The sequence below is a fragment of the Portunus trituberculatus genome, chromosome 31 (assembly GCF_017591435.1).
Source record: "Portunus trituberculatus isolate SZX2019 chromosome 31, ASM1759143v1, whole genome shotgun sequence".
Lineage (NCBI taxonomy): Eukaryota > Metazoa > Arthropoda > Malacostraca > Decapoda > Portunidae > Portunus > Portunus trituberculatus.
The window spans coordinates 26,595,196-26,619,816 of NC_059285.1; the positions used below are offsets into that span (position 1 = coordinate 26,595,196).

Sequence of the window (24,621 nt, forward strand, 5' to 3'; positions counted from 1 at the left end):
ATATATATATATATATATATATATATATATATATATATATATATATATATGTATATTTACATCTACTTATCAAGATTCTATTAATTCAAGATTACAGCATCATTGCAATTAACAAGAAAATTTATTTTATTATAAAAGTCTTCATTACAAACCATAGATCTTAATTTGCCTAGAAATTGGTGCTAAAGGAAAACTGTGCGTTTCGTCTGGCTCAAGACAACAAGGAGTTGACGGAACAGCAAAAAAAAAAAAAAAAAAGAAAAAAGAAAAAAAAAAAAGACGAAAATCATCAAAGACGACGGAAGACGTGCAAGTGTGACGCCGCCTTTAGACATCGCAGGCCCATTGGACATGAATATGGAGGGGCAGCCTCCGAGGCCAGGAGTGAACATTTTCCTTTAGACCCCCACGAAAGTGGTCGTCCTTCATTTTGCGTGTCCTTCTTGCACTGAAATGCTCCCAATCGTAGTAAAAAAAAAAAAAAGCTGTAGTGTGACCCCAACATTACACCCAAAACATTGCCCTCTCCCGAGCTAAGCAATGGGAAATTGCTGCTTTCTTTTTCATTACTAGAGGAAAACTAAGAAAGAACTGATGGTTTGACTTATATAAACCACATTATATTTTCCTAAATATGTCATGTGAACACAGGGAAGTTATATTGAAGGAGACGCCGCGCGCCTATCCCGCTGTACTAAAAAAGTGAAGCCAGTGGGCTGAGCTTATAAGGCGGTGAGCGGAGCTAACGATTGCAACTTTTACCCAAAACATTGCCCTTTCCCGTGTTAAGCAATGGAAAATTGCTGCTTTCTTTATCATTACTAGAATAAAACTAAGAAAAAATTGATGGTTTAACTTATGTAAACCACATTATAGTTTCATAATTATGTCATGTAGACCTGTTATTAACGGTGTTCATGCGAAATAGCTATAGTATTGAAAAACATACAGCAGGACGTTTCCGGGTGAAATTATGGCAAAAAGATTACTTTTTCTTGTTTAATGCATGGCAAGGAACAAATAGTAAAGTAAAATTTCAGTGATTGAAGCTTTTCCAATGCACAGTGACATGAAATCACACATCATTCTAAATAAAGGTATAAAGAGAGAGAGAGAGAGAGAGAGAGAGAGAGAGAGAGAGAGAGAGAGAGAGAGAGAGAGAGAGAGAGAGAGGCAGGTGCAAGCACGGAAGCACAATTTTTGAGAACAATAGGATGGACCCAACAAGTCCATAAGCTTTCTGAGGGTTTAGTCCAGCGAGGGCATGGAGAACATCATTACGAAGAATTTTAATTATAGATATGAAATAGTAAGAGGGAGGGACAAACCCATAATCATCCAAGGTGGAGTTGTGAGCAAAGGTTTGAGAGAAGAGTTCAGCTCTAGAAACAAATGAGATGGCAGTGGTGCCATCAGGATTAAATAAGAGAGAAAAAAAAATGCAAAAATTAAGTTATTGGAGATGTTTTTGGCAAGATGCCAGAAGTCACAAGGGGAGTTAGAGTTTGAAAGATTTTGACATTTTCTATTTATGAAGGAGTATTTGGCAAGTTGAAGAACAAACTTGTCATGATTCCGGGCAGAAATATAAAGTGCATGAGATTCAGGAGATGGAAGACTTAAGTACCTTTTGAGGACAAACTCTCTATCATGTATAACGCGAGAACAGGCTGTGTTAAACCAAGGTTTAGAAGGTTTAGGTTGAGAAAAAGAGGGAGGAATGTACGCCTTCATGCTAGACACTATCATTTTTTTCATGCGTTTAGCACACAGAGACAGGTCTCTGACACGGAAACAGTAATCATTCTAGAGAAAATCAGCATAATACCTCCTCAGGTACCCCCAACTGGCAGTGGAAAAAAACACCAGAGACAGCATCACTTTGGAGGATCTTGAGGAGGGATTGGAGAGATAGGACAAGATACAAAAATCAGATTGTGATAGGAGGAGCCCAACAGAGAAGATAAGGTAACAGTAGAAGCAGAATGATTTGAGGTAAGGAAAAAATCAAGAATGTTGGGTGCATCTCTAATACGGTCAGGAATACTAGTAGCGTGTTGCACCAGTTTTTCTAGGTTATGAAGGATAGCAAAGTTGAAGGTTAGTTCATTAGGATGGTCAGTGAAGGGAGAGGAAAGTCAAAGCGGGTGGTGAAAATTGGAATCTCCAAGGATGAAGATCTCCGCAAAAGGATAGAGGGACAGAATGTGCAACACTTTGGAAATTAAATAGTCAAATAATTTTCTAGTCAAGAAGAGTTAGGGGAGAGATAGACAGCACAGATAGATTTGGTTAGAGATTGACTATTGACTCGAAGCAAGATGGTAGATAACTCAGAGGATTCGAGAGCGTGGGCAAGAGGTCAAGTTAAGTCATTGCGTACATAGACGCAACATCCAGCTTTGGAGTGGAAATGATGATAGAGAAAGTAGGAAGGAACAGAGTAGAGGCTACTGTCAGTTGCCTCAAATAGCTGTGTTTCGGTGAGGAAAAGATGAGGTTTAGTAGAGGAGAAGTGGTGTTCTACAGATTGAAATTTAGATCTAAGACAGCGAATATTGCAAAAGTTAATGAATATGTCAAGGGAGGTGTCAAGACATTTTGGATCGCCACCAAGAGAGCAATCCGACCTGAGGACATTCCTGGTCTCCTTCCCAGAAGGGGACTCCGAGGCTGGATTTGGAGATGCCATTATTTAAATAAATTTGACTTTTAAGTTAAGTGTGTGTGTGTGTGTGTGTGTGTGTGTGTGTGTGTGTGTGTGTGTGATTCACCTCCTCCTCCTCAGTCGTCTGCTGGTCATCCAGCCAGTCTTCCCCATTACGGAGCGAGCTCAGAGCTCATAGACCGATCTTCGGGTAGGACTGAGACCACAACACACTCCACACACCGGGAAAGCTAGGCCACAACTCCTCGAGTTACATCCCATACCTATTCTACTGGTAGGTGAACAGGGGCCACACATTAAGAGGCTTGCCCATTTGCCTCGCCGCCTGCGGGACTCGAACCCGGACCCTCTCGAGTGTGAGTCGAGCGTGCTAACCACTACACTACGCGGTGTGTGTGTGTGTGTGTGTGTGTGTGTGTGTGTGTGTATGTCTGGTAAGTGCATGTAGTTTTGAGTGAAGAAGGAGAGTTTTCTTTAGAGGGTAGGCTGTGACTGACCCTTGAGTTGTGAGACACGGGGAAACGTTGAGCGAGATTACAACTAGCTTTAATGGAGAGTTCACAGCACACGCTGAATTAGTGCTATTAGATCTCGCTGGCATTAGATTATCGCTTCGGTAAGTGTCTATTACCTCCTCCAAGTAAACAAGATTAATGCGTACTTAAGCCTCACTTACAATGTGACCCAGATATTCGGAGTATTTCTGAAACCAGCAGCATTTCTTTAGACTGAGCTTAAGATGTGTGTCCTGTAACCTGACGAAGACCTCTGATTGCTTCTCCAGCTCCTCAAAGGTCTGGCTGAGGACAATCATATCACCAAAGTAAATCAACGCCTTCAGCTTCATTCATTTACAATGGAATCCATATATTCGAACTACTTCTGAAACCAGCAGCATTTCTTTGGATTAAGCGTAAGGCGTGTGCCCCTAAATTTAAAGAAGACCTCTCCCACTGTCTTTCCAGCTCCTGTTCGAAGGTCTGGTGAAAGACGATCGCGTCATCAATATAAATCAACTCTGTCTTCCAGTAGAGTCCTTCCAGCACTCGTACATAGCTGGTTCATTATAGATACCTTGAATGGCCACAGCCCTTTTCCATAGGAGAAGGTTGTTTTTTCCTGTCGTACCGCCATTTTGATTTGGAAGTACTCCAGCGTCGAAAACCATTTGGCACCCAAAAGATAGTCAAAAGTGTCGTTGATCGGTGACAGGGGATAAGAGTTCTTAATGATGATGTGATTGAGGGGCCAGCTAGTAGTCTACCTAAGGGAAACATCCTTTTCCTCGCCACTATGACAGCAAAAGCCTGTAGGCTCCTGGACTTCTCAATTATCCCTTGCTGCCCTAATTCGTCCATCACCTTCTCCATTTCCTGGTGACGAACTGATGCTATCATGTGAGGAGCTTGCTTCACTGGGAGGTGAATTGCTGTATCAATGCAGTACTCTATCAGATCCATACACGCCAATTACAGGTCTCCGGTGAAAAAGATTTCCGTATTCTCCACTTGATTGATCCATTTAGGGCTCCTCGAGGCACTAGGAACTTCTGGAAAACCGGTCGCGCAGATGGTCAGGCAGATCATCTTGTCCACCCTTAATGGTCAGCTGCTGCATTTTGAAGTCCGACACATCTGCAGGAGACAAGATAATCCATATCTAGAATGCAGGAGACCTCTGTATCAGCCATGTACACGGAGATAGACTCCTCGTTTCCTCCGAGCTGGAACTTCACGTCCACTAGACCTTTAATTTCTGCACAGTGTATAGTGACCCCGCAAAGTCGATGACTACCCCACATCCGGCAGCGCAGAATACTTTATTGATCTTCCCTTCCACCTGGGAGCTGGTAAGATTTACAAGATTACAAGATATAATTCCATAAAAAAACATTATTTTATTTTGCTTGACAATGAGGACTGATACCTTTTGGTATATTTTGCCCTCCTCTATATAATTCACTATAGTATATAATATTGACGGCTAATGTAGTTAACGTATATATTTTTTTATTAATAGTAGAGCTACCTGGTCTCATTACATGTTAATTAGATAATTCTTGATTCTATACCTGTATGTTGGCAAGGAACAGTGACGATCTACCTTCCCTGCCATTTCATTCCATACATGAGTTGCTTTGAATCTAAATGTTCTGCCTTGAGGTAGGCGAAGGTTACTTCTTTGTTTGGTTGGATAAGAGTATGTCCTCACTAGTGGTAAACATGACTCTGTGCTGACAGTACCAACTATTTTACATATCTATACATTAATTTGGTAACACAATGCATATAAAATTGAGAAAATGGTAGTATTTTAAATTTTCATAAATAATGGAATAGTGTGATCTCTGGGTTTTGATGATGTGATAACTCGCACTGACCTCTGTTGTAACTTTACAACCTGCTGAATATAATTATCATTTGTTGTTCCCCAAACTTCCACCCCGTAAATAATATATGGATAAAACAATTGTACAATGTTACTAGAGTTGTGGTGTACAAAAATTTCCTGGCTTTACATAAAATCCCAATGCTTTTTGCAATTCTATTTTTTATGTAATTAATGTTGTGATCAAGACAGTCTATTGTCAATTATTACTTCTAAATTTTTTGTTGAATTAACAATTTTTAACTTAACCTGATCGATATTAACATTTATTGAATTAGTTTTATCAACTTTACCTTAATTCTTGAAAATCATGTAATGTGTCTTTGAGATATTCAATGAAAATTTATTTGTATGAATCAAAAGTCATCAACTTTATCAATTCTATATTCATGTGTGTAACCATTTGATCAATATTAGGACCTTTAAGAAATAAATTTGTCGTCTGCAAAAATTATTGGTAATAATAGCATTGAAATGCTAAAAATGTCATTAATATTGTTACAAAAGCCACCCTAACAGGGACACCACTCCCAACGTCCTTACTCAGCTTCCATAGCCGCGACCATAAACTCACTTACCCTCTGCGGCAGACCAGGACAGCACTTAGGACGGGGTGGCAAAGGGATAATACTGGCGAAGATCCTTGACTAGCGAAGGGAGCGAGGTACACTTACTCACCAGGAGTCAGGCAGGACCCACTCAGATAGACAGGAGGGAGGAAACACTTAGCACAGCTTCTTAAGTTTACTTTGGTACAATACAGTACATTACCAGGTGGTACTAGGTGATACACAGGACATGAGCGGAGACGGAGAACACACAGTGCGCTGACAAGGGGGTAAAGGGTGCAGAACAGGAGCAGAGCGACGAACTTGTGGGAGACCACAATGTCCTCATGCAGGAGAACTGGGCAGGAACCGAGAGAGCGCCAGACCGAGAGAGCGGGCGAGCAAAGAGCAAGTAGGGCGAAGCAGGCTGCGGCCCGTTTTTATAACTCGCTTTCCAGCCACTCTGCACTGATTGGCTCGTTCATAAACCAATCACGGTTGGTTTATCCACCTGCTCGGTCATGCACATCCAGGGTCTCACTTCCTGTCTCTCTCAACACCACCACTGCAACCAATAGCAAAAATTGCCAACCAGATAGCATTGTAAACGCCACCATAACTACCCCCCTTCCGGCCCCGCAATATATATATATATATATATATATATATATATATATATATATATATATATATATATATATATATATATATATATATATATATATATATATATATATATATATATAATTATAACCATCCCAAAATTGACCCTTGTGGTATTTTATTATTTTTTTTTTTTTACGTAGGAAAAAAAAAGAAAGTTAGAAAAAGGCCCACTTGAGCGCTGGCTCTCCAAAGACTTCAAAAAGTGCCAAAACCGTCAGCCAGAATTAGGGGAGCAAATGCCTCGATACCTCCCTTTTAAAAGAAGACAAGTTGTAGGAATTCGGAAATACAGATGCAGGGAGAGAGTTCCAGAGTTTACCAGTAAAAGGGATGAATGATTGAGCGTACTGGTTAACTCTTGCATTAGAGAGTTGGACAGAATAGGGATGAGAGGAAGAAGAAAGCCTTGTGCAGCGTGGCTGCAGGAGGAGGGGAGGCATGCAGTTAGCAAGATCAGTAGAACAGTTACCATGAAAATAGCGATAAAATATAGAAAGGGATGCAACATTTCGGCGGTGAGAAAGAGACTGAAGACAGTTAGTCAGAGGGGGGGGAGTTGATGAGACGAAGAGCTTTCGATTCCACCCTATCAAGCAAAGCTGTGTGACTGGAACCCCCCCAAACATGCGAAGAGTACTCCATACAGGGATGGATAAGGCCCTTATACAGAGTAAGCAGTTGGAGGGCGAGAAAAACTGTCGGAGACGCCTCAGAACACCTAAATTTCATAGAAGCTGTTTTAGCAAGAGATGAGATGTGAAGTTTCCAGTTAAGATTATGAGCAAAGGACAGACCGAGGATATTCATTGTGGAAGAGGGAGACAGTTGAGTGTCATTGAAGAAGAGGGGATAGTTGTCTGGAAGGTTGTGTCGAGTTGATAGATGGAAAAATTGAGTTTTTGAGGCATTGAAAACTACTAGATTTTCTCTGCCCCAATCGGAAATCTTAGAAAGATCGGAAGTCAGGCGTTCTGTGGCGTCCTCGCGTTATCTGTTGATTTCCTGAAGGGTTGGACGTCTCTGAAAGAACGTGGAAAGATGTAGGGTGGTATCATCAGCGTAGGAGTGGATAGGGCAAGAAGTTTGGTTAAGAAGGTCATTAATGAATAATAGAAAGATAGCGGGTGACAGGACAAAACCCTGAGGAACACCACTATTAATACCAGACATAATTCGTAAGGATTCTAATTTTACTTCATTAAATAAAACATACTGATATCTGTTTGTGGAATAACTTTTTGTCCATTTATAAGCTATACCTCTTATTCCATACCTTTATCAATTAATCTAATGAAATGCTATGATTAATAGTATCAAATGCTTTTCTGAAGTCAAGAAATACCCTGAGAACATAATCAGCAGCATCCAATGCTTCTGATATTTTATCAACAATATTAATCAAAGCTAAGTCGGTTCCATGTCCTTCTCTGAAGCCAAATGAATATTTTCATAAAATATTGTGTAACTTTATAAATTCATTTAATCTCTTATTCATAATTTGTTCCAATATTTTAGAGAAAACACTTAATACTGAAAGCGGCCGATATTTATTTATTAGTGTACAGTCACCTCCTTTCAATATGGGAATTACTTAATCATTTTTTTTCCCTATGGAAACACTTCTTGTAAAAATGACTGATTTATAATATGCGTCAGAGCTTTTAAAGAAGCCGGATATGAGTTCTTAATAATGATTAATAGTATCAAATGCTTTTCTGAAGTCAAGAAATACCCTGAGAACATAATCAGCAGCATCCAATGCTTCTGATATTTTATCAACAATATTAATCAAAGCTAAGTCGGTTCCATGTCCTTCTGACATAGACTGTTATACCATCATATCCTGGGCTCTTTCTCTTTAACAGTTTTATTACACTGGTGATCTCATATTTGTCTGTAGGCTGCAAGAAAATTGAGCTGTGGTTTTGCGCCGGTAAGTATGAGAAGTAATGTCGATTACAAAAAGATACAGAATCACTGATATTCTTTCCAATATTTACAAAGAAATCATTAAAAGCATTAGCAATAATTTAAGGATTCTCTTCTATTTTATCTTTCACAATAATTTTATTTAATTTCATAGTTGTTTTCCTGTTTTTGTTAATAATTTCATGAATTACTTGCCAAGATTTTTTAATGTTTCCTATATTGTCTTTTAACTTTTCATCGTAATAGCTACGTTCAGCTTGACGAATTAACTACTGAAGATTTCTTTTGTATAGCTTGTAATTATCTATATTTTCTTTAGAAGACCTTTTTAACTGTAGCCTGTATAATTTATTTTTTAGTTTTTATTGGTTCTTGCATGGCTGGCGTTAACCATGATTTTCTATGTTTGTAACCTAATTTCATTGTAACTATTGGGAATGCCTCGTCATAACATTTTGAGAACTATTATGGAATTTAGTGAATACTTCTTGGCAGTCATTTATATGACAATATCCTCCCAGTTTACATTATTACAAATTTCAAGAAATTTCTTTATCTTACTCTCATTATAAATTCTCTTTGTTATAGTGTTGTTATTTTTAATGTGACAGTAAGTTTTTTTAACACAAAATATAGGAAGGTAGTCAGAGATATTTGTGTACAGTACATTATTACTAAATATATTATCAGTGAGGGTAGCTGTAGTACTAGTAATTCCTGTCGGTTTATTAATCAATGGTAAAAAGGAGAAGCTTATCATAGTATTTATGAAATTTAACGTTGGTAAATGTCTTTCATCTCTAAGCAAAGTAAAGTCTCCCATGAAATTGTCACATTTTTGTTCCTTATTCACAATATTTAACATTTCATTAAGGGAATCAAGAGAGGGATCAATTGGTGCATCAGGAGGTTTATAGACAACTCCACTTATTGTTTTTTTTTTTTTTTTTTGCCTTTTTGTTCTGAGCTACTCAATTCTATAAATAATGATTCAACGATATTATTATTAAATGTTAAGTCATCTATATTATGAAACACTATCTTCTTTAACATATAACAAAACACCTCCTCCTCTCCTTTCTTTTCTGTATAGATCACTCTGTACATAGCTTTCTATGTTTATACAGATTAGTATTTGCTTCATTTATCCACGTTTCAGTGAGGCCAATAACATCAAAGCTAATTTTTAGATTTTGCACATAAGTTATAAGATTATTTAGATCTTTTGGTACACTGCGAATATTTAAATGTAATAAAGAAAAGTTGTAATGTTCACATATTTCTTCAAATTCTTTATTAAATCTGTTTTCATCAAAATATTTACTTGATATATTACTTGACTGTATAAGACTAAAAAAGTGTTAATCTGGGTCAGCATCATCAATAAGTGTTTGTTTCTATATGATTTAATTCCAATGGATTGAAAGTAAGAATCTAATTGAATTGAGGTTAGAAGTGGTTCAAAATGTTCATGGAGATATATCGCGAATTCCTCATCACTCACAGTGCGATTAAAAGGGAAAACACTGGAACTACACCTCTGACACATTCCATGACAACATCTGTCATGAAAAAGGTCTTCGCACAGCTCACACAAAAACACTCTCACCATCCAAGACTTCTCTACATTCTCTACAAGACACCAACATAATAATGTTTCAAATGGTGCATTATTATCTTGAGTATAACAACATACTTAGAGTTGATCATCACCCCAAAAATAGAGTATACAACATTGTAATAGTTCTATTATTATACAAAGTAGTATATATATATATATATATATATATATATATATATATATATATATATATATATATATATATATATATATATATATATATATATATAAATTTCTCATTTTCTATGTAAGGAAGAGGGCCAGCCAAGTGCATAAAAAAATTAAAAGTAAAGATAAAAAAAAAAGGGTCCACTTGAGTGCTGGCTCTCTACAAAGAGAAAAAGCTTCAGCAAAAATTAGGTAGCAAATACATTGATACCTCCCCTTACAAGAAGACAAGTCGTAGGAAGTTGGAACTACAGATTCAGGGAGGGAGTTCCAGAGTTTACCAGTGAAAGGTATGAATGATTGAGAGTACTGGTTAACTCTGGCGTTAGTGAGTTGGACAGAATAAGGATAAGAGGAAGAAGAAAGCCTTCTGCAGCGAGGCCGCAGGAGGAGAGAAGGCATGCAGTTAACAAGATTAATAGAACAGTTAGTATAGAAATAACGATAAAAGATAGAAAGAGATGCAACATTTCGGCGATGAGAAAAAGGCTAAAAACAGTTAGTCAGAGGAGGGAAGTTGATGAGACGAAAAGCTTTTGATTCCACCCTAACTAGTAAAACTGTTTTACTGGAACCTTCCCAAATGTGGGAAGAGTACTCCATACAGGGGCGGATAAGGCCCTTATACAGAGTAAGCAATTGGAAGGAGAGAAAAACTGGCGGAAACGCTGAAGAACGACTAAATTCATAGAAGCTGTTTTAACAAGAGATGAGGTGTGAAGTTTCCAGTTAATATTATGAGTGAAGGACAGACCGAGGATATTCAGTGTGGAAGAGGGACAATTGAGTGTCATTGAAGAAGAGGGGATAGTTGTCTGAAAGATTGTGTCGAGTTGATAGATGGAAGAATTGAGTTTTTTGAGGCAATGAAAACTAGATTTTTACTGCCCCAATCGGAAGTCGTTCTGTGGCGTTCCTCTGTGATCTGTTGACTTCCTGTAGGGCTAGTCGTCTCTGAAAGGATGTGAAAAGATGTAGTGTGGTATCATCAGCGTAGGAGTGGATAGAGAAAGAAGTTTGGTTATGAAGGTCATTAATGAATAATAGAGAGTGGGTGACAGGACAGAACCCTGAGGAACTCCCCCATTAATAGAATAAGGAGAAGAACAGTGGTAGTCTACCACAGCAGCAATAGAATGGTCGGAAAGGAAACTTGAGATAAAGATGCAGAGAGAAGAATAGAAGCCGTAGGAGGGTAGTTTTGAAATCATAGCTTTATGCCAGACTCTATCAAAAGCTTTTGATATGTCTAATGCTACAGCAAAAGTTTCACCGAAATCTCTAAAAGAGGATGACCAATACTCAGTAAGGAAAGCCAGATGATCGCCAGTAGAGTGACCTTGACGGAAGCCATACTGGCGATCAGATAGAAGATTGTGAAGTGACAGATGTTTGAGAATCTTCCTATTCAGGATAGATTCAAAAACTTTAGACAAGCAAGAGATTAAAGCTATAGGACGGTATTAGAACGGTCACCCTTTTAGGAACAGGCTGAATGTAGGCAAACTTCCAGCAGGAAGGAAAGGTAGAAGTCGATAGACAAAGTTGAAAGAGTTTGGCCAGGCAAGGTGCAAGCACGGAAGCACAGTTTTTGAGAACAATAGGAGGGACCCCATCAGGTCCATAAGCCTTCCGAGGGTTTAGGCCAGCGAGGGCATGGAAAACATCATTACGAAGAATTTTAATTGTAGACATGAAATAGTCAGAGGAGGAGGAGAGGAGGGACAAGCCCAGAATCATCCAAGGTGGAGTTGTGAGCAAAGGTTTGAGAAGAGTTCAGCTTTAGAGACAGAAGAGTTGGCAGTGGTGCCATCAGGATGAAATAAAGGAGGGAAAGATGAAGAAGTGAAGTTATTTGAGATGTTTTTGGCTAGATGCCAGAAGTCTCGAGGGAGTTTGAGTTTGAAAGATTTTGACATTTTCTATTTATGATGGAGTGTCTGGCAAGTTGAAGAACAGACTTGGCATGATTCCGGGTAGAGATATAAAGTGCTTGAGATTCAGGAGATGGAAGGCTCAAGTACCTTTTGTGGGCAACTCTCTATCATGTATAGCACGAGAACAGGCTGAGTTAAACCAAGGTTTAGAAAGGTTGAGAAAAGAAAGAATGTACGCCTCCATGCCAGACACTATCACCTCTGTTATGCATTCAGCACAAAGAGATGGGTCTCTGACACGGAAGTAGTAATCATTTCATGGAAAATCAGCATAATACCTCCTCAGGTCCCTCCAACTGGCAGAGCCAAAACGCGAGAGACACCTTCGCTTTGGGGAATCCTGTGGAGGGATTGGAGAAATTAGGACAATATACAGAAATGAGACTGTAATTGGAAGAGCCCAACGGAGATGAAAAGGTGACAGCATAATCAGAAGGATTAGAGTTGAGGAAGAGATCACGAATGTTGGGCGTGTCTCCAAGACGGTCAGGAATACGAGTAGAGTGTTGCACCAGTTGCTGTAGGTCATGGAGGATAGCAAAGTTAAAGGCTAATGCTGTTGGTGAACATTGAAATGTCCAAGAATGGAAATCTCTGAGGAAGGATAGAGAGACAGTATGTTTCTCCACTTTGGAAGTTAAATAGTCGAAGAATTTAATATAGTCAGAAGAGGTAGAGGAGAGATAGACAGCAAGGATGAATTTAGTTAGAGTGACTATTGTGTCGAAGCCAGTTGGTGGAAAACTCGGAAGATTCAAAAGCGTGGGCATGAGAGCAAGTTAATTAAGTCGTTGCGTACATAGACACAACATCCAGCTTTGGAACGAAAATGAGAATAGAGAAAGTAGGAGGGAACAGAGAAGGGACTACTGTCAGTTGCCTCAGATAGCTTTGTTTCGGTGAGGAAAAGAAGATGAGGTTTAGTAGAGAAGAGGTGGTGTTCTACAGATTGAAAATTAGATCTAAGACCGCGAATGTTGCAGAAGTTAATGTAGAAAATATTGAGGGAGGTGTCAAGGCATCTGTGGTCGTCACTTTTTGGGGAGTCCGAGACATGGTTTAGAGTACCCATTTTTCTTTCAAATTTTTTTTTATTTTTAAGTGAACGGTGTATGTGTGGTAAGTGCATGTAGTTTTGTGGGAAGAAGGAGAGTTGTCTTTAGAGGGCGAGATCACAACTAGCTTTAATGGACGGTTCACAGCATCCTCTGAACTAGTGTTATTAGCTATCTCTGGGATTAAATCAGTAATCTTCCTATAAGTACAATGAAAAAAAAAAATAAATGAATAATAAAAATGAAAAGTTTCAGTTACCCATTATTACGCTACCGTTTTCTTCACACACACACACACACACACACACACACACACACACACACACACACACACACACACACACATAAACACACACACACACACACACACACACACACACACACACACACACACACACACACACACAAATGTTAAGTAGTATTCATAACAGCAAAGTAACACAAAATATTAACGTATCGTTAAGCACCACGGTCCCGTCTCTCTCTCTCTCTCTCTCTCTCTCTCTCTCTCTCTCTCTCTCTCTCTCTCTCTCTCCTAAGTAGTGTTCATATCAACATAATACATACAGTAGTTAATAGCGCCGTATAATTTAACATAATGTTAACATGTAAGATTAAACGAAAAGATGAAAAATCACAGTACTCAATTATCTTTCTTACATTTTCTTTGCTGGCGCGCACACACACACACACACACACACACACACACACACACACACACACACACACACACACACACACGTTACATATTATTCATGGTAATATATAGCAACATACATAAGATATTTATTTTTCTTATTTAACTCTCTCTCTCTCTCTCTCTCTCTCTCTCTCTCTCTCTCTCTCTCTCTCTCTCTCTATATATATATATATATATATATATATATATATATATATATATATATATATATATATATATATATATATATATATATTGATTGATTGATTGATTGATTGATTGATTGGTACATCTATTGTTGCATTAATAATGAAATAAAACAAAGGTCTTGGTTCAGCACACAGCATATACCAGGAGAAGCACTAACTTCCCAAAAGTATTTATAATCTAATCTAAGCCTCACTGCCATTCTGTTGTGCAATGCAGTGTGTCTCCCATAGATGTAAACAGCTCTGGGAGGCACACACACACACACACACACACACACACACACACACACACACACACACACAGAGAGAGAGAGAGAGAGAGAGAGAGAGAGAGAGAGAGAGAGAGAGAGAGAGAGAGAGAGAGAGAGAGAGAGAGAAAGAAACTAACGTTTCTTTTCTTCCATAGGGATCAGAGAAGGTGGAACTTATGTTGCAGAAAGGCCTGCTATACACTTTACCAGGGACTTGCAAGGCGGGACTTCTACCTCGTACCTCCTACGTCATCAGTGGCCATGTGGCTGGCTCCAAGCCTTGGGTGTCACTGTGTGACTTTGCGTCTCCCATCAGAAATCTGACACCCAAGATGAAGAAGGGATTCAAGCTTCTCTATCAGAATGGCTGTGATTGCCAGGTGAGTGGAAGCTGATTTGAATGAAACCTCTTTCAGTTTGCTTCCTCCAATGCCGCAAAAAAAAAAAGAAGAAAAATAAGAATAAATAAATAAATAAATAAATAAATAAATAAATAAATAAATAAATAGAATGAAAAATAAACTAAAATAAAAATAGAAATAAATCAATAAATAAAAAAGGAATAATAGAATAAAATAAATGAAAAAAATATATAGATAAAAGATAAATAAATAAAAAGGTCTAATAATAATTATTCAATAACTCCTGCTCTACTGAATGAGCATTTAGAACAGTGTTTGCCTTTTGGCCCTTTATTTGTCATTAGGTACTTTAAGTTTCTGGGTGCTGGGCCATTCCTTCATCACAGTCATCTTTACATGATTAGTGCATATTCCAGCCTCACTTACGATGTAGCAGTAATTGAATATCTTTGTGAAACAGACAGCATTTCTTTAAGCTGAGCTTATGGTGTTTGGCTCTAAACCGGCCAAACTCCTCTGACAACCTCTCCAGCTCCTGCTCGAAGGTCTTACCGAAGACAGTCACGTCAATGGGTCTTCCGGTGGAGTTCTTCCAGCACCTTCTTTATCAGGCGCTCGTATATGGCTGGCGCAATGCATAGAACAAAGTGCATCATCTTGAATTACCATAGCCTTTTCCGTAGAAGGTTGTTTTTTCTCTTTTCTTCTCCGCTATCTTGACTTGGTAGTACTCAGACTTCATATCCAGTGTCGTAAACCATTAACATCAACAAGAGTATCAAATGTGTCGTCGGTCCGTGGCAGGGGATATGAATCCTTCATGGTAATGTCATTGAGGACCCAATATTCTACGCATCAGCTGAGGGAACCATCCTTTTCCCCACCAGCACGACAACAGAAGCCAGTGGGCTGCTGGACTGCCCAATTACTCATTGCTGCATTAACTTCCAAATCACCTACATTTCTTGGAATCGAGTTGGTGTTATCATGCAAGGAGTTTGCTTCACTGGGCAATGGCTCCCTGTATCGATGTAGTGCTCTTCCACTTCCAGGTCCGTACACCCAAAGTCCAGGTCATTCACATTTTCCACAAGAAGTTGTTTCTGTAGTAGCAAAGGAGGAGGTAGTAGACACCTACCGAACCGAAAATTTATTCCTAGCGAGGTCTAATAGCACTGGTTCAAGGGATGAACCTTCCATTAAAGCTAGTAGTGATCTCGCTAACATTTCTCTTTGTGTCTCACAACTCTAGGAGGCAGTCACAACCTGCCCTCTAAAGACAACTCTCTTTCTTCACACAAAACTACATGCACTTGTTACACACTTAAAATTCAAAATTTAAAATGGCGATCCCAAATCTAGCTTTAGAGTCTCTTTCTAGATAGGGGACCAGAAATGTCCCCAGATCGGACTGCTCTCTCGGTGGCGACCTAAAATGTGTTGACGCCTCCCTCGACTTTTTCTTCAATAACTTCTGCAACATTCGTGATTTTACATCTAATTTATAATCTGTAAAACAACACCTCTCATCTTCTTTTCCTCACCGAAACACAGTTGTCTGAGGCAACTGAGACTAGCCCCTTTTCTGTTCCCTTCTACTTTCTCTATTTTCATTTTCTCTCCAAAGCTGGATATTGCGTCTATGTGCACAACGACCTAACTTGCTCTCGTACCCACGCTCTTGAATCTTCCGAGTTTTACACCATCTGGCTTAGACTCAATAGTCATTCTCAAACTAAATTTATCTGTGCTGTCTATCTCTCCCCTAACTCCTCTGACTATAGTAAATTCTTTGACTATTTAACTTCCAAAGTGGAGCACATTCTGTCCCTCTACCCTTTCGCAGAGATCTCCATTCTTGGAGATTTCAATGTTCACCACCAGTTTTGGCTTTCCTCTCCTTTCACTGACCATCCTGGTGAACTAGCCTTCAACTTTGCTATCCTCCATGACCTTGAGCAACTGATACAACACCCTACTCGTATCCCTGACCGTCTTGGAAATACGCCGAACATTCTTGATCTTTTCCTCACCTTTAATCATTCAGTTTATGTTGTTATCCTATCTTCTCCGTTGGGCTCCTCCGATCATAATCTCATTTCTTTTTTTGTCCTATTTCTCCAATATATCCTCAGGATCCCCCAAAACGAAGGTGCCTCTGGCGTTTTGCCTCTGCCAGGTGGGGGGGGGGACCTGAGGAGGTATTATGCTGATTCTCTCTTAAATGATAATTGTTTCCGTGCCAGAGACCCATCTCTGTGTGCTGAACGCAAAACAGAGGTGATAGTGTCTGGCATGGAGGTGTACATTCCTCATTCTTTTTCTCATCCAAAACGTTGTAAACCTTGGTTTAACGCAGCCTTTTCTCATGCTATACGAGTGGTTAAGAGGGAGAGAAAGGGAGAGGGGAAGAGGTATTGGAAAGGGTTATAAACCTGATATACATGATGATAGAGAGGTTGCCCAAAGAAAGGTACTTGAGCCTTCAGTCTCTTGAATCTCATCCTCTTTATATTTCTGCCCTGAATAATGCCAAGTCTGTTCTTCAACTTGCCAAACACTCATTCATAGATAGAAAATGTCAAAATCTTTCAAACTCTAACTCCCCTCGAGACTTCTGGCATCTAGCCAAAACATCTCCAATAACATACTTCTTCATCTTTCCCTTCTTTATTTCATCCTTATGGCAACACTGACATCTCTTCTGTTTCTAAAGCTAACTCTTCTCTCAATCCTTAGCTAAAAACTCCGCCTTGGATGATTCTGGGCTTGTCCTCCTCTCCTCCTCCCTCTGACTATTTCATGTCTACAATTAAAATTCTTCGTAATGATGTTTTCCATGCCCTCGCTGGCCTAAACCCTCGGAAGGCTTATGGACCTGATGGGGTCCCTCCTATTGTTCTCAAAACTGTGCTTCCGTGCTTGCACCTTGCCTGGCCAAACTCTTTCAACTTTGTCTATCGACTTCTACCTTTCCTTCTTGCTGGAAGTTTGCCTACATTCAGCCTGTTCCTAAAAAGGGTGACCGTTCTAATCCCTCAAACTACCGTCCTATAGCTTTAATCTCTTGCTTGTCTAAAGTTTTTGAATCTATCCTGAATAGGAAGATTCTCAAACATCTGTCACTTCACAATCTTCTGTCTGATCGCCAGTATGGCTTCCGTCAAGGTCGCTCTACTGGTGATCTTCTGGCTTTCCTTACTGAGTCTTGGTCATCCTCTTTAGAGATTTCGGTGAAACTTTTGCTGTCGCGTTAGACATATCAAAAGCTTTTGATAGAGTCTGGCACAAAGCTTTGATTTCAAACTGCCCTCCTACGGTTTCTATCCTTCTCCCTGCAACATTATCTCTGGTTTTCTTTTCAACCGTTCTATTGCAGCTGTGGTAGACGGCCACTGTCCTTCTCCTAAATCTATTAATAGTTGAGTTTCTCAGAGTTCTTTCCTGTCACCCTCTCTCTTTCTATTATCCATTAATGACCTTCTTCACCAAACTTCTTGCCCTATCCACTCCCACGCTGATGATACCACCTTTCCACGTCCTTTCAGAGACGTCCAACCCTTCAAGAAGTCAGCAGATCACGCAGGGGCGCCACAGAACGACTGACTTTTGATCTTTCTAAAATTTCTGATTGGGGCAGAGAAAATCTAGTAGTTTTCAATGCCTCAAAACTCAATTCCTCCATCTATCAACTCGACACAACCTTCCAGACAACTATTCCCCCTTCTTCAATGACACTCAACTGTCTCCCTCTTCCACACTGAATATCCTCGGTCTGTCCTTTACTCATAATCTTAACTGGAAACTTCACATCTCATCTCTTGCTAAAACAGCTTCTATGAAGTTAGGCGTTCTGCGGCGTCTCCGCCAGTTTTTCTCGCCCCTCCAACTGCTAACTCTGTACAAGGGCCTTATCCGTCCTTGTATGGAGTACTCTTCGCATGTTTGGGGGTTTCACTCATACAGCTTTATTAGATAGGGTGGAATCAAAAGCTTTTCGTCTCATCAACTCCTCTCCTCTGACTGACTGTCTTCAGCCTCTTTCTCACCGCCGAAATGTTGCATCTCTTTCTATCTTTTATTGATAACTGTTTTACTGATCTTGCTAACTGCATGCCTCCCCTCCTGGTACCTCGCTGCATAAAACTTTCTTCTTCCTCTGATCCTATTCTGTCCAACCCTCTAATACAAGAGTTAACGAGTACTCTCAATCATTCATACTTTTCACTGGTAAAGTCTGGATCTCTCTACCTGCTTCTGTATTTCTATCTTACTACGACTTAGCTTCTTTTAAGAGTGAGGTGTTGAGACATTTGTCCCTTGTTTTTGGATAGGTGTTGAGACATTTGTCCCTTGTTTTTTGGATGAGTCTTTTGACTTTTCAGGGAACCCTCATTTCCAATGGGCCTTTTTTTCTAACATTTGGTTACCCTTGGCAGCGTTTCCTCTTGCATTAATAAAAAGTACCACTTGGTGCCCTGGCTGATCCCCTGAAACATCCCCACAATTATTCGTTTTATCTTCCTTGGACGATGGAAGAAGTTTGCCACGATGACAGGCACTACTTCTGCAGGATCAACCAAAGTTCTACCCACTATTACTCTTTCTTCCATCGAGCATGGACTCACCATGCTTTACCACACAGAGGCTGGCTTGGAAGGTGCCCTTAACTTCACAGGGTAGAAGCATCGTTGACTTTGGGGTATAACAGTAGTGCGTTTGACCATCACTGCACACCCTTCCTTATTCACCGTCCTTAGCGACACCATCTTTCTCCTAACAGTCAGTTGATACTTATGGAAGTCCAATTCACACCTACGGCAAACAAGATAATCGATACTTAGGATGGATGGATCCTTTGTATCAGCCACATACACGGAGAGGGACTCCTCCTTTTCCCCAAACTGAAACTCCACATCCACTTTGAATTCTGCGCATTGTCCAGTGACTTTGCACAGTCACTGTGATTTTACTGGGAGCTGCCAATGACTGATCATATCTGGCGTCACCATTGTCCTCTCTGACCCCGTGTCGAGAACCACAGGCTAGAACACTGTGTCTATCTTCCCTTCCATCTGGCAGCTAGAAATTGTGGCCTTCTTGCACGATGTCTTATGGGCATTACAAGACCGATTGGTTGTTGTCCTCCTGACACTATCCATGCATAGTTTTCCTGATTCGGGGCTCGCTTTTTCTCTAGCTGTACCCTTCTTTTGGCACTCCTTCTGCCAATGGGCCTTCTCCCCACAGTTCCAGCACTCAAGTCCTCCTCTGAGCTTCTTTCTCGTATTGCCTTCTTGTTCCCTCTTCTCCTTGTAGATATTGTCTTTCTTGTGTCCCATCTCGCAGTACTAGCTAGCATGCTCTTTTAAATTTTTCCGCATCGCTGACTGTGCCAAAGCTTGATTCGTCCCTGTGACATGACAAAACTGTACTTCACCAGGACTCGAACTCCATTTCACTGGCCAGAATTTTTTGCTTGGATGATGGTTTAGATTACTTTTTTTGTAGTTTTAGTTGTGATCTGTCCAGTGTCGATTATCTGGTTGTGCAGTAGTACCATCTCAGGCTAATGTTAGCCTTTTAATAAGCCTAGTGTCCCATACCCTCCAGGTCCTGAGCCAACTCCTGCAGGGACTCACCATGCCTCCTGATGTGGGTCCAGAATCTGGCCCTGAAGAATTTATCCTGGTATTTCATCCCATACCACTGCTCCAACGCTTGTGCCAGCCTGTAGTATAGCTGCCCTTCGTTCTTGTTCTTGTTCGTTTTCTGTTCTTCCTTCATTTTTGTCTATTCTTCCATTATTCTTGCCTGTTCTTTTCCCATTCTTGCTTGTTCTTCCTTTATTAATTTTCTCGTCTCTTCTTCCATTTCCTTCTGGTGCTGATCCATTTTCAATGCCACTTCCATCACTCCTTGGTGCAGTGACTCGCATTCCTGTCATACACCTTGCAACTATTCCTGTAGCCTCGACATAGTTCTTCCTGTTGTTCTCTTTAGTGTCCTTGTATTTATTTCTTGCTGTGTCGTCTGCAGATAATTCTTCAGTTCTTTTTGTGTTGAATCTTCAGTCTTTGCTGTGTTGTATGCAGCTGATTCTTCTGTTCTTGTTCTGTTCTGTCTTATTTTTCTTGTTTCTGTATATGTTCCTTTAGTTCTTCTCTGGCGACTGGGGAACTCTGGCGACTGGGTTGCTTGACGCCAGAAGAGGGAAGAGTGAGGAACTCTGGGTACTGGTTTGCATCACGCCAGAAGAGGGAGGAGTGAGGAACTCTGGGGAATGGGTTACGTCATGTCATGGAGAGGAGAGGAAATATCTGGGAGCTAAGCGCTTTATCGGAGGGAAAAGAAAGGGGGGAGAAGAGAAGTTGTTTCCTAAACCCAGGACGGGCCAGACTGCGGCCGCAGACACTGATCCTGCCCTAGTGGTTTAGATATGACTCCCGTGGGAAAGCGTTACACATGCACTGGCCACATTCGGACTCCTGTCTTGGCCATGGCGTCATCGTCGTCGTCGTCGTCGTCTGCGTCACACTACCCTCGCCTGCTGAAACAGGCCGTCTTCGGCCGCACGGAGTCCTTGTTGAAATAAAAATCCCCATGACTTGAGCCGCAGTCCTTCGGGGTCGGTCCCTAGCTGTCGGTTTGGTCTCGGCCACAAGTTTTCATTTTCCTCATAAAGGAAACAAAAGAAAAATTGTTCTACACTTTCATTACAAAACATTAACCTCTGTAGAGGCGAGGTGAAATGTGTGCTAAAGTTTTGTGCTATATCAGTCTCAAAAAATTAAAGAGCTTGGTACACTGTGCAACTATATTTTGCTCTATATAATTATTTTATTAGTATAAAGCTTAAGTAATTAGAAAGAAATACTATAGTAAAATAACAACAGAAAAATACTGGAAGAAGTAAAAGCATGGTAAATCAATAGATACATCGTAATATAATGTTTTGAGACCGCTACTCTGAATTGCGAGATATGATATGCTAACCATTTTCTGAATCAAACCAGCCGGTGAACACTGAAAATTTGACAGTTTGAGTCTTCTCCTTTTATTGTTTTCATATACAAGTTGATCTACGCCACTTGGATTTTTAATTAGCACAAATATGTTGTCTTCCTATTTACTGTGATCTGCATTAATACACTTCCTATCAATGACGTAGGGCTACTTGTTTGGAAACCTGGAGATGATCAAATAAATTTAAATGGCAACTCATTATAAAGTGAACATACTTTTGTTCATGAATAGAGTTTTACCTGTGTGATTTTTACCTGTCACTATTTAGAAAGAATTGTGGAGAAAATATATCACATCAGCTCATTGCATCTTTTTGTAGCTCTATAGAATGACATTGTAGGGATGTTTGATAATCCTCTTATGAACTGTAGCCTACTGTTACGCCTAAGTGTTTATCGCAAGGAAGTTATATTGAAGAAGAGGGCGCACGCCTATTCCGCTGTACGAAAAAAAGTGAAGCCAGTGGGCGGAGATTATGAGGCAGTGGGTGGAGCTTACCGTCGTAACTTACAACCAAAACATTGCCCTCTCCTGTGTTAAGCAATGGGAATTTGCCGCTTTCTTTTCATTACTAGAGGGAAACTAAGGAAGAACTGATGGTTTAACTTATGTAAACTACATTATAGTTTCATAAATATGTCATGTAGATCTGTTATTAACGGTGTTAGTCCGAAATAGCTGCAGTATTGAAAGAAATACAGCAGGACGTTTCTGGGAGAAATTACTGCAAAAAATTACTTTTTCTCGTTCAATGCATGACAAGGAACAAATAGTGAAGTAAAGACTCAGTGACTGATGCTTTTCCAACATGAAATCACACATCATTCTAAATTAAAGCTAGAAAGAGAGAGAGAGAGAGAGAGAGAGAGAGAGAGAGAGAGAGAGAGAGAGAGAGAGTATTAATTCATGTATATATCTTAGTGTGTGTGTGTGTGTGTTTCACTGTTTGATCTGCTGCAGTCTCTGACGAGACAGCCAGACGTTACCCTACGGAACGAGCTCAGAGCTCATTATTTCCGATCTTCGGATAGGCCTGAGACCAGGCACACACCACACACCGGGACAACAAGGTCACAACTCCTCGATTTACATCCCGTACCTACTCACTGCTAGGTGAACAGGGGCTACACGTGAAAGGAGACACACCTAAATATCTCCACCCGGCCGGGGAATCGAACCCCGGTCCTCTGGCTTGTGAAGCCAGCGCTCTAACCACTGAGCTACCGAGCGTGTGTGTGTGTGTGTGTCTGTGAGAGAGAGAGAGAGAGAGAGAGAGAGAGAGAGAGAGAGAGAGAGAGAGAGAGAGAGAGAGAGTATTTTGCTTTACCAAGAAAAATCTACCTTTGGGCAAAAGTTTCACCTGATATACAGTTTACTTATCCTTCATTTAAATGCACATGTATATGTACATGACCTTGTTCAGTCATACGTTTCCCCCAAAGACAGCTTATCTGTATGTATGATTTATCGTCTAAATCTTCGTGGCACAGTATGCCACGACTATTGCGAGTTTATTAAGGTCACATATATGGTAGGCAGCCTCGAAACATGAACATAGACGGAAAATAAAGAGCGTAACTCGGGCGTTCCCATGTATTTTTAATGGGCTGTCGGCAATGTTTTGGATGTAAGGGGGTTAGGGACAGCAGCAAACCAATAGCGCGCTGGCTACAATTTTATGACAGCATGCCGCCTTCTGTTATAAAACCTCCTTGGTTTATCCATTTCATTACTGGGATGCACTTTTTACCACGAGTTTTTGTTATGAATAGACAATTTATATTTACATTAGGAAGGGTCTATGGAGGTCAGAAGATTAATGCAGTCTTCACTATTTTAATCCCCTTATAATTTTCTGAAGCTGTATGAAATCGCTAAATAGTAAGCAGAATGAATATGAAATACACGTCACGGTACTGAAGAGATAAAGTCTTCGATTGATACATAGAATGACTAGTACCTTGATTTATTTATGAATAGTCAAGGTTTTATGTTACTAATTACCTGATTTAATTACTTTCTAATGAGCTATATAAGTTAACCAGTAAATTCGCTAACTCAGAGATGTCTGACCGATTGAAAGATATAACGAGATACCGAACTCAATAGCTATTTAACTAACAATAACTACTTAGCAATAACTAAAGGTGGCTGAATGAATGACTCTGCTAGACTGCCTGAGTAAGTGATAGCCTATAGATACTCCACATTATATGATTCACTGTTATACAATATTTCGCTTAAACGATTTTTGTTATTTTTTCTTACTACCTTTTACCTTCAAAACAATTGTTTATGCTTTCCTTTTACGATCACTGGAGTGCGCACTAATTCTATAGGCAAGTAAAGGTACATATGTTTGGTTATATTAGTATGTATCACATATATATATATATATATATATATATATATATATATATATATATATATATATATATATATATATATATATATATATATATATATATATTCAAACACACGCACAGAAGGTGACATTCCAAGGAAAATCTCGCCTTAATGTAAGAACATAAAACAAATATAAACTATTTGTGCCCCCGGCGTGGGCGCAAACGTCCGTCATCTGCATGAGAGGCACCACCTCAGCCACAGAGCCATCCCGGCCCCAAAAAAGAAAACAATTCAAGTTCAGTGGTAACCTCATCTCTTGTTAAAACAGCTTTTATGAAGTTAGGTGATCGGCGGCGTCTTCCCCAGTTTTTCTCACCTCTCCAACTGCTAACTGTACAAGGGCCTTATCCGTCCTTATATGGATTTTTTTAAAATTTTTTATGAAGGGAAGAGAGCCAGCCAAGGGCAAAAAAAAAAAAAAAAGAAAGATTAAAAAACGGCCCAATTGAGTGCTGGCTCTCTACAAAGAGAAACACGTCAGCCAAAATTAGGGAGCAAATGCCTTGATACCTCCCTCTTAAAAGAAGACAAGTCGTAGGAAGTCGGAAATACAGATGCAGGAAGGGCTTTCCAGAGTTTACCAGTGAAAGGTATGAATGATTGAGAGTACTGATTAACTCTTGCGCTAGAGAGTTGGACAGAATAGGGATGAGAGGAAGAAGAAAGCCTTCTGCAGCGAGGCCGCAGGAGGAGGAGAGGCATGCA

The 24,621-nt window shown here is 39.9% G+C and overlaps 1 protein-coding gene across 1 annotated transcript in view; it reads left to right on the top strand.

Moving 5' to 3' along the window:
• Positions 1–24,621, top strand: part of LOC123511365 (tissue inhibitor of metalloproteinase-like) — a 141,820-nt gene that overhangs the window by 114,825 nt on the left and 2,374 nt on the right. Inside the window, exon 4 of the mRNA XM_045267183.1 lies at positions 14,275–14,499. Within this exon, the coding sequence (XP_045123118.1) occupies positions 14,275–14,499 (225 nt within the window). The remainder of the gene's footprint in view (positions 1–14,274; positions 14,500–24,621) is intronic.